A 12,075-nucleotide genomic window follows, 5' to 3' on the forward strand; every position below is an offset into this window, starting at 1 on the left:
TTCTGGATGAAGTACTTTTTTTGTCCTTTTCCAAAATCATCATTTTCCTTCTTTTGAATGAATGATATTTTTGTATTTTTTTTGAACCATCGTTTCATGACAAAAATAGTAGGAAATGATACTTAAGTCTTTGCAACCTCACCAAATTCCGATGCTTAAGTGATGGATACTTGCTCCACAAGCTCTTATAAGTGGTGCTCATTGGGACCCCTAACACGAAATGTAGCTAACGGACGTCTTCGAGGCGAGAACACACCACCCTCTCACGATTTCCCGAAATGAAATTCTCGAGGGGAGAATATACGAAAAGGCGGGCATAGGGCTTTTGGCTTTCCAAAGGGAGCGTGGAGAGAGGTTTGAATTCCCGCTAGGGTTTTGCCGGGAAACCCTAGAATGTGCGGGATCGCTCTCGTACTATCGGGCGTTCAGATAGATTCGTCGTCCGTAATCCGTGAAAATGAAGGGTTGCAGGCGTCTCGGAGCGAAGCGGTTTGAAAATTTGGACCCCTTCTTGAGCGACTTTGACGTGAATTTAATCGTCTTATTCTTCTTCTTCTTTTATTTTGGTTTGAAATTAGAGTTTTTTGGTTCGTACCTATTCAAATTGTTTGCTTCTAAGTGATTATGTTACTTTTAGCGTCAAATCTTTATTTCTCTTTTAGAATTGGCTTTTCGATGTCTTTTTCTTTTGTTTTGGTGGTGACATTGTTTCGTGCGATCTGATTGCTATGGTGGAGTACAGCGATGAATATATCGTTTGTTCATTATTTGGAGGGAATTTTTTATGGTGATCTCAATAGTTCCTGTAGAATTTGGAGTAAAATGCTAAGAAAAACTTCCATGTATTTGCCCTTTTTACATTATAGCTCTATTAGTTGCGGAGGGTGAGCAAAATGGTATATGGTTCCAAATTGCTTAGAAGTATATTTGTGAGATATGCTTTTTGTGCTCAGGGAAATCTTTTGTGGTTGTTTTGTAGCTTAGCATGGTTTTCCGAAGGTTTAGGGTGTGCCTGAGGTGAATGCTGAACCCTTTGTTGAAGTTAGACAGAAAAACTTTGGGAATCACTTCAAATTTAGGTTGTCTTACAAGATTGCATAAAAATAAAGTCAATATTTTGACCGAATCGTTTGGCACCTCGATGTCGAGTTGAGGACGGATGTTTGTAGCTATATCAGAAGGACACTTCACTTAGCATTTGTAGCCCGTATTGACATGACATGACACTCGGACACACCGGGACACTTCATGGACAAATCTTGATTATTTATTTTGTATTCACTTGCGTTCTTTTTCTTTTAAAATTCATTATCTAATCACATTACATTTCAATTTCAGCATATTTTTATTTCTTGATGTTTTTAATTATAGTGATTTAGAAAGTGTGTGTGCGAGTGTGCATGTGTGTTTGTGTGTGTGCATGTTGCATACATGGATGAGTACACACATGGGCATGCATGTGAATGTTGCTTTCCATTGTGTCTCTCTCTCTCCATGTCCTAACTTTTGAGAACTGCCATGTTGTAACGACCCCGAACTAACCATTGAATAATGCAAATTTTTTTTAAACAATTGAGGAAAGCCTCCCAAGGACCAGGGGCATATTACATATTCAATATTCACAATCCATCAATCATTTCAAACATAGAGTAAATTCAAACCATGAACTGAATTTTATTTATTAAATCAAAATATAACAATAAAGTTCATAAAAATTCAAATCTACTCTATCCAATCTTGCATGTGTCAGAACCCAAGCCACTAAACCATAAACCTTGAGTCCTCCAGCTAGCGAGTCTCTCTCATCACTGAGCCTGAAAAATATTTTTAGAAAATGATTAAGAATCGAAATTCTCGTACGAGACCCTCTAAAAATCCAACAGTAAAGAAACATAAGTTTAAGAGCAATCACAATCAATATCTCATCAAAACAACTTACCAATTAAGCAATTCAAGCAAGCCTTCAACAATTTCATGCTAAATCAACATATTAAAATTCAGGGATGTATGAAAGTAAGGGTTGAACATTTAAAGATGCATGAATCAATGCAACATGCATGAATAAATTTTTTTTTAAGTTAATTATTAGAATTGCTTTTGCATGCATGTCCCTATTTAAATACACACAAATTTTAATTTTCACTTTCTTACAAACTCGCGAAAACTCAAAATGAGTAAAGTTCCCAAGGTTTAAGGCAGTTCCCAGTCGTAGCCTAACACATAATTTATATTTTAATTACTGGTTCTACACTTGTTCCCCGACCAATATCAAGGATCATCATCATCAATCAGAACATTAAGAATCATCATTTAATGCCGGGACATCAAGAAAATCATCATTCATTGATGCTACTTTCTTGGTATACCAATAATTACAGTTGAGTCAACACTACCCTTAGGCAAAGTGGTTGAAAGTTTCCTACAACCGTGACTAAGAACACAAACCACATATCGGGTTCTTGGGGACAACAATTGCACACGGTGTTTCGTATCCTCACGGTCTCCCACGACCGCCATCCAAGATTCCCACAATGTCATAAGGACATCAAGGAAAAACATTATTACACTGTTTGATATCTTTTACTAAATTAATTAAGAGTTCTTTACACTAGGACAATTATGCAAATCAACATACAATAATAAGTTCTGACTCATGCCTCATCAAATTCAATAATGTAATTAATTTAAGAAAACCAATTTCCAGAAATTATTTTGTAATGCATAAACAGTTCTACTAACTCATGAGCAACACATGCTTCTGGCCTCCATAGCCCCCCCATCAATGGTTCACACACAACCGCTATTCAATTCAATTTATAATTCATGACATTGCAAAATTTTAGTGAACATAAATCATACATAAATATACAAACTTATGTTCACATTACACAATCACCAATGCATATTCATGGCAAATGAATGAATGCAATCTTATCAAATTCATCACATTAGCCAAAACCCAAACCTTTAAAACCAACCTGCTTCAACATTTATTCTTCTTAAATTTAATTGAATATGCAAAACCGATCAAATCTTACAAGTTTAATAGCGATCAGATCTTTATCGGGTTAAATAAAAATTCAGGTCATAAGAACTTCAAGAATATCAAATTTTCAAATCAGTTTCCAAACCAGACTTTCCATACACCTAAATCATTAGCTAAAACATATCAGATTTAGTGGATGGACATGGAATCTGAATCATACTAACATGGTTGAGTGCACATACACTGAAACAACAATTTTATAAATCGAATCTTTGAAACAGCATAGATAAATTTCAGTACGCTCAACACTGTTTTTCCCTTTGAAATATGAGTTGGTATATATATATATATACATGCATATATATATATATATACATTGATCGATGGTTATAACTTATAAGTATACATGAAGACATATATACATGTAATTGAATTGATATTCTATATATTTATGTATATGATATCCAATCAGCCCAAAAAATCTTGGATTCTTGACATATACATAAGCATATGTAGGTTCATATTTTTTCTGTTTAGATATGAATTTAGATCATACATTGAATCTGTTAAATCTGAACCAGATTCAGAACCAGTAGAACTGATTCATAACAGTCACAGAACCAGTAGAACTGATTCATAACAGTCAACATGTCACACGCAGAATCTGTTCAAACTGGACCAGATTTGGGACTAGCAGAACTGATTCATAGCAGTCATATCACACATTGCCGTCGTACATATATGAGCAGCGATATGCTGACAGTGTGTTTACTGTCGCTGCACATATATGGGCAGCGATATGCTGTCGCTCCACATGTATGAGCAGCAATATGTTTGCTGTCAATATATATATATATATATATATGCTGTCACTGCACATATATGAGCAGTAATACACTGTCAATGTATAAGCTGTCACTACACATGTATGAGTAGCAATACACTGTCAATATATATGCTGTCTCTGCATATATATGAGCAGTGATACACTGTCAATGTATAAGCTGTCACTGCACATGTATGAGCAGCGATACACTGTCAATATATATGCTGTCGCTGCACATATATGAGCAGCGATACACTGTCAATATATATGCTGTTGCTGTACATATATGAGCACACTGTCAATGTATAAGCTGTCACTGCACATGTATGAGCAGCGATACACTGTCAATATGTATGCTGTCGCTGCTCATATATAAGCAGCGGTATGACAGATTTCAGAACAAAATTTAAAAACACACATTAAAATAAAAGAATACACAGTTTTTTCACAGGTAATAATGCAGATTCAGCTGACTAAAACAACTTTACAAGTCTGAAATAATTTCCAACAAGAATACCCCTTATTCATGCACAGTTAATAAAAAGAAACCTTCAAATCAATTCACATACACCGAATAAAGAAAATCATACAGATTAAAACAAAGTGTTTTAAACTCTACATGAACCCAGCAGAACAACGAGTTCAACCAGTTTTAAAACCCCACACGATTTACAGATTGTGGATTGAAATCTGTGTTTCCATTAAACCCATGTTGGATTTAACCTACGCTTCTTTTCTCACTTAAGAAAAGACAAAGAGAATCCCGTACCCATGTTGGGTTTTCTCACTTAAACCCATGTTCGATTTAATCCAGTTTTTTTGATCTATGAAAACTTAGAGGAAGGAGGAGACGTTGGATTTAATCCAGTTCTTCTTCTCTCTTTTCTCCCCTTTCCTTTATCTTTCTCTATTTTTTTCAGCACGCTATTTGAGAGAGAGCTTGTTTCTCTCTTTTATACAGAGAGTGGGTCTCTCTAGGAGGTGACTCCTCCCCAGAGTTGCCAGTCGGGGAAGCGAAAGCAGGAAGCGATTCAGGAAGTAGAAGCGGGAAGTGAGACACTTCCAAAATTTTAGAAAGCGAGAAGCGCGGGGCGACTTAGAAGCGAACCATGAATCGTCTCGGAAGTAACCTAGGAAACGAACTGGAAGCGACCTAAGAAGCGAGGGGGAAGCGAAAAAGGAGTAAAAAGAAAGAAAAAAAATGAAAAAAAGAAGGGGAAGTGAGCTTCACTTAAATGGGAAGTGCGCTTTCCCTAAATAGGGAAACATGCTTCCCAAAATTTTGGTGCCTCCCATGTTTCGTGCTTTCGAAACACACTTCGGGGAAGCACGCTTCTCCATGCCCTATGGCGCTTCCATTAACCCTGCTCCTCCCCCCTTTGCTAGATAACTCCAAGGTAGAGTTCTACTATGGGTAGAACTCTACCCTATCATGTCTTCCCTTATGTATATATATATATATTTATTTATCTTCAAGTTTTAAATTCACTCTTTAAGTTTTTGAATTCCTTTTTGTTTCAAAAAATTATGGATGGATTATGGGTCTGGGTTGGCCCCATGAGATCCAGATCCAAATTCATTTAGATTTCAGTCCATTAGTGACACTAGTCAATATGGATCCTGGACTAGGTCCAAATCCATATGGACATCAACTCAAATGTAAATGGAGTGGGTCCACTAAGATCCAATCCGAAAATGACCCAAAAATAGAGGTCGGTCAATTTAGAAAAATGCATTTTTTGGACAAACTCATACCCAAATTCGACAAATCAGATCTCCTACGAGATCTACGATTCAAAACGGATCTAACTATGGTCCTAGATCCATTTTGCTCTTGAATTTTGCCTGAATTTAACTTGATTTTAACATGAATTTTGCTCGAATTTAAAGGTGAAATAAATAAATTCGCAGATTTTTCTTACCATTTATAGATCTTGTCAGTGGACCCTGGACCATGTCTAGACCCATGTTTATGTCAACCCATATTTAAATATTTTCCACGATTTTGCCATATTAAATATAAATACAACAACAACAACAACTACGCCTTCATCCCAAAACAATTGGGGTCAGTGATATGAACCAAAAAAGAAAATCATTCTGGGTCTTCCACATGAATCCTTCTCCTCAAATCATTTCTATCCAATGCCATGTCCTCGGTGAGGTTCAAAGCAATCATATCCTTTCCTATCATCTCCATCCAAGTCTTCTTAGGCCTACCCCGACCTCTTTTAACTAATATATTTTCCCATTTCTCCATCCTTCTAACTGGAGCATTATTAGGCCTTCGCCGAATATGTCCAAACCACCGTAAACGATTCTCTCTCATCTTATTTTCAATCGATGCAACGCCTACCTTCTTACGTGTCTCCTCGTTTCGAATCTTATCTTTTATTGTATTTCCACACATCCATCTAAGCATACGCATCTCAACTACACTCATTTTTTGAATATGATGTCTCTTGGCAGCCCAACATTCTGTACCATATAGTAAAGCGGGCCTAATAGTCATCCTATAAAACTTTTCCTTCAACCGCAATGGCATTCTACGATCGCAAGCACAACACTCCAGTTGCACTTTTCCATTTCATCCACCCAACCTTTATCCTATGATTTACATCTCCATCAATTTCTCCATACTTTTGAATGATAGATCCCAAATATTTGAAACAGTCATCCATCGGTATATTAAATATAAATACTTAATTAAAATTATATTTTTGAGCTTAAAAATTATGAAAAAATTATGAGTTATTACACATGTCAGCATATCCGCATCACGTCCTATTATTGCATCCGTATCCTTGTAACTTAGCCTGTATCTTTCAAATTCTGATTTTGTTTTTCAAGAATTTCTTGCATTGGGGTTTTCTTTTGATTAGTTCATTTGTTTTAATTTCTCATTAATTTTACAATGATCAGAATGAAAAATTTGAGGGATATTAGGGAAGAGAGGAAGCAGGAAAATCAGAATGAAGTATTAGTGATTTTGATGGTGGTGATGATGATTATGACAATACTTTTCATAACAATCTAAAGGTGCATGAAAGTTTTTAATGGAGGTCAGATTTTCATGATACTATATGATAGTCTCATGACATTTTCATGGTAAATAGAAAGAGCTTATGAAGCTTAAAATGAATATTTAATCTGGGTATAACTTTGTACATGCTGTGATGTTTTTCCAACTGTTTCATGGGGATACAAGCACAGACAACACCAAACTGGGATCAAAATCATTATGGAATGATGTCAGGTAGATTGAAAATTACTAAAAGAAAAACGATAGTTCATTAATTTAAGACTCAATAAATAGAAAAATATGGATGACTTTTTAGACATGGCTTTCGGTCTATCTATCACTTGTTTGGACTGTATATTAAGTGCCAGAGGATGGCCAATGCAAGTATTGGTGTTGTGTCATGTTGCACAGAAATTAATATGCTTTTGACTAAGCTTAGGTAATTAAATAGAAAGACTTCATGGGAAGGCATTTGATCACTCCTAGAAGGGGCATAACTTTCAACTCTATGTGAGTAGTCCTTCAATATCTGATCACCTGTGAGATGAGAAGCATGAAATTGTTCAACAGAAAAAATGGACAAATTTCGTTGCGATGATTTTATTATTTTCACAAAATATTATATTGGTACAGGAGGGAAAAAACATGTATTGCTTTGCTACTAGAACTCTAAGCTTTTTTTGCATCATATCCTGCTTATTTATAGGCAAACTGATAATAGACCAGCAATCTCAGGATAACTAGCAAAAAAATCTCTTTAAAAGTTAGTATATATATATATATATATATATCATAGTCACCTGTATCGTTAAAGGTAATTTCTCGGCGAGGGTATTTCTCGGAGATATTTTCAAAAGTTGATAAATTTTGGAAATATCTCGGGAGTTTAAAAAATTGAAAAAAATATAAATAACAACAAAAATCTAAGAAAATAATAAGTTTTGCATTATTTTATTTTAAAAAATATAAAGAAACATGTTTTAAAGGTTTTAAAATATAAAAGAAACAAAAAATAGGAAATGCAAACTTAAAATAAAAAAAATTTTCTCAAAAAATATCATGACATTATCTCGATATTTTGTTTCTGGCGGTATTTTAAAAATATCGCGATATATTCTCGATAATATCATGATATTTTCAAAATACCGGCGATTTCAGTGACATATATATGAGAAATGCGCTCAACTGGCCTCTTGTTTTAGACTGGTTGAACCAGTCTCTTATAGACCGTCCCTTTAGTTGATCGAAGGGTCCCTAGTCTTTCATTTCAAAATGAGGCGAAAGTCACGAAATGAGACAAAAAAACAAAATCCTACCATTTATCTTTTCGTTTTATGAGAACTTCCCTTCCTGTACACTTCTTACGAGGACATGTCTCTCCAAGGAAAAGTCTGATGATCTCTCTTCCTCTTATTCCTACCTTCGTGTCTCTCGCATGCTGGGGAAAACTCTGCTGATCCCTCTTTCCCTCCCTTGTTGCCGACCCCCACTTGTGTTGAACCACCACCAGCACTAGTTACCCCTGCATGAGCATCACTTCACTCTGTGGCCGCCGGGTATGTGCAACCACCACTGCCACCAGGCCCACCACTAGAGTAGCACTGCTATTGTTGGCCCCCCTCATACCCCTTGAACCTTGTTGCTACTCTCCCTGATTGAGCCCCACTCTACGCTCTGCTGCTAATGACCCACAATCATTTTGGCACTCTGCAACACTATCACCACCAGAGAGTCACTGCTCTGTCAGTTGTCCCCTCTTGGGCACCGTTCTACCCGCTGTTGTTGAATGCATTTCTGTCTCCCTCCTCTGCATCGGTTCACCCCTTGCCAAACCACTGCCTGATTGACGCTGCAGGACCCTTTCTTGTGTGCAACCCCCACCATTGGTGCTCATACTCCTCTGGCCCCTATTTTGCGCAACCACCACTGCCACCACAAACTGCCAGTGCAAAAGCCCTACCACTTGGGCCACGCTGCCCCCTGCCTGAGTCCCTTGGTCCTCTGGGCGCACCTGTGCACAACCACGACTAGGGGTGCCGCTAGTCCATTGGCAAGGGGTGAACAACCATGGAAATCTCGATGGAAAATTCAGTGGAAAGATAAAACATCAAGAAACTTGTGCAAGTCCATAAGTTCTTGCACCAATAATTTTATGTAGATCTAAACTTCATGATTTCCCTAGATTGTGGTGTGGTGTGGTTTGGTTTTCCTTTTCATTTCTTGGGGTTTGTTGTGCTTTTCATTTTCCTTAGTGTTATTTTGGTTGTTGATTATCTAGGAAATTGCAAAAGAAAATTCTTTGAATTTTGGTTCCTTGAGTAAATAACAAAACTATATTACAAAATCTTAAGTTTTTATGTGAAATTGGGTGGAGTACTAAGGTATGTTTGGCAACTGTTCCCCTGTTGTTATCTTAATTTGCTTTCCCCCTAATATTTGGTTGGGTACTTTAAGCTGTTTGTTTTGGTTCCTTTTTAATAACTTAGCGGGGACCCTGTGGACTTGTCCGTGATTGGTAGAAATTTTTTCATAACTTATGATTATTGATAATAATATTTGTGGTTAGGGTTATCTGTTAGCCAATGTTGTTAAAATTGGTCTAAATCGGCCAATGCCCAATGACGATTCAAAAAGTCCAGATTCACAACCGATTCAATTAATATTTTAAGGGGGGTTAAAAAATTGTTTAATATTTTTTATTATTTAATAACACGTCATTCTGATGGTAAAAAGTTGTCGATTCACAAACAATTTGATTCTTAGTTTTTTTTTTTAAGAAACCGATTCACCTAATGAACTGATCTTAACAACATTTCTGTTAGCACCTTTATCATTTATTTAGTAAGCAACATATTTTAGATTATGAATTTTTGGTACTTAGATGCATTTTTTAAAGTGCTAAAAATCAACAGTTGACAATACTTTGTATTGTAAAGTTATGAGCCGTCCATTTTTTATGTTTCGAAAAACATGTCTAGATGTAAAATCTTCATGTAAAGCATATTTCTTATTAAATACATTATAAAGAACGAATATATAAGGTTCAATCGATGAAATGCTCGAACACCAGAGAAGGCGAGCCATTCGATCATCATTGGTTATAGATGTTGCACCTTCTTTTGGCTGCACAGTCTCCTTTCCCTGTATATATAGTGTAAACATTGGCTACTAATGAGTAGCAAACACTTTTCCTTGAAAACTTTCCAATTTTTTGTAGATCCGGGTCCTCACAGTTCCAACTCCAACTGGATAGCCAAACACCACAAACGAAATTGCAATCATCATTCATAGAAACCAAACCAATCTCTTTATTCAAGAGTTAAGAATTAATCTCAAGGACAATGTTTTACCCAATAGAAAATAACGTAACCACTGACAGAAATAAGTAAATGAAAAGAACGTTAGACTGAAAGACCAAAAAGAAAGAGCCACTCTGTCCACAAACGAAGCTGTCAAAAGCTCATTGTGACTCCAACGCCCTCCCAGTAGTTGTCGACTTCACTGATCACCAGTTTCTGCGAAAAACCAATAAAGTAGGGTGTCAGAATCGAAATCCTAAGCACAACTACTTCTTAATGAAACAAGTGAGATAAAAGGTTAAGATAATATATCATACAACAATTGAGGGAAATACATACAAGACAGTTTATAGCATTCAGGAAATTATTCATGCAACAATTATAAATGCTAAGCATGCGAAAACAGTAAAGCAGTAGCAAGTAATAAAACTTCCGCATGCAACAAGAAATAAACATTCCACACTCAACATCATGTATTGATTGAGGGAAACATTAAAGTATGCATGATCTAATGCATAACAGGAAATTGCATGATTCTTGTGTAATGCATGAACCCTTTTATAAATTTTCACTTAAGTCTTTTGTTTCCATATGCATGCCCTATTAAATGCATACAACTTTAAATTTCTCTTTTTAATTACCGTTGCTCGCGGATACACCAAATGGGTACAAACCCCGAGGTCAAATTAGGTTCCCAGGGTAGTTTAGCACACAATTTGTATTTTATTACTGGGTTCCAAACTTAGCCCTCGACCGAATCACCTTCGGAACATTAGACCTCCACATCTAATGTCGGGGACACAAGGGACACCTCACGACCACAAGTGCCACTTTCTTGGTACCAAAAACAACAACTGTGTCAAAACACACCACCCCCAGGTAAAGTGGTGGACTCTCCCTAAAACCGTGGCCAAGAGAAGAAACCTCAATATCGGGTTCAAGGGACCAAATTAAGCACACGAAATTTTGTATCCTCACAGTCTTTCCAAGACCGGATCTCTAAGATCCCTATTCTCCAGATGGGTGATCCCAGAAGGTATATTACACTGTGCTTTATTATTACCTTTTATTAAAAATCCATTCCTTAAGTTTTGCAACACCATATGCAAAAATAAAGATATGAGCTCGCATCTATCTCGCGAGAGCCATCACAGGACTCCGGCCCGTGGAAACATGTAGAACAGTGCAATAAAACGAAATATTAGAAAAACATGATCTTTGCAATGCATTGAAATGAATAAGGAAAAGCAATCCCATAGCTCAGGCTTATCAAGCCCTCGACGATTCATTTCGATCATCGATGCACCATATGCATAAACCATGACATGTTATATGTGAAGTAAACCACTACCTATTTCCATCATGTGCACACCTGCTTGTAGATGCACGTTTTCTTAAAAGAAACATCAATGTGTGTTTATTCTCAAGTATGTGCAATTATCACTGCATTACTTCTGTTTTAACATGTCACATACATACCAACACAAAATTCCTATCACACTCCACCTGACTGGCAAAAAATGAAAATTTTTATTAAGTGCAAGCCTACCTTTCGCACAATCTGGTCAAGTACACGCAATTGATGAAATACCCACTCTTAACACGTGTTTATATGTCATTGAAGAACCAGGGTCTCGCTCCAGCATGAGACTTCCACCCAGTCGGCTGGGGTCCCAAACAGATTCAGCTGACTCCAGTCAGCTGGATCTGGTATGTCAACCCTGGGTTAAACCTCCAGGCTGAATGACTGAGCCAACCCAGTCGGCTGGGGCCTGACAGCACCAGCACTGGCCCAGCCCAGGCCTGTGCGTGCTGTCAAGGCTAGACAGCCTCCATGCCATCGCTATATACTTGAAATTTCAAGGAGACCAACACCCATTTATATATATATATATATCTATATATAACATGATTCACTATAATTTCTTTTCCTTTTTCTTTG

At 36.8% G+C, this 12,075-nt stretch overlaps 1 protein-coding gene across 2 annotated transcripts in view; it reads left to right on the forward strand.

Moving 5' to 3' along the window:
- The first annotated feature begins 236 nt into the window (after window positions 1-236).
- LOC149813049 (Asparagine synthase family protein) overlaps window positions 237-12,075 on the forward strand; it is a 176,510-nt gene continuing 164,671 nt past the window's right edge. For both annotated transcript variants that reach the window (XM_089990915.1, XM_089990916.1), the window contains exon 1: window positions 237-489. In XM_089990915.1, the coding sequence (XP_089847041.1) occupies window positions 394-489 (96 nt within the window). In that variant the 5' untranslated portion in view covers window positions 237-393. The remainder of the gene's footprint in view (window positions 490-12,075) is intronic.

Source organism: Nuphar pumila, chromosome 16 (assembly GCF_984573655.1).
Source record: "Nuphar pumila chromosome 16, dmNupPumi1.hap1.1, whole genome shotgun sequence".
In the NCBI taxonomy this organism is placed as follows: Eukaryota; Viridiplantae; Streptophyta; class Magnoliopsida; order Nymphaeales; family Nymphaeaceae; genus Nuphar; species Nuphar pumila.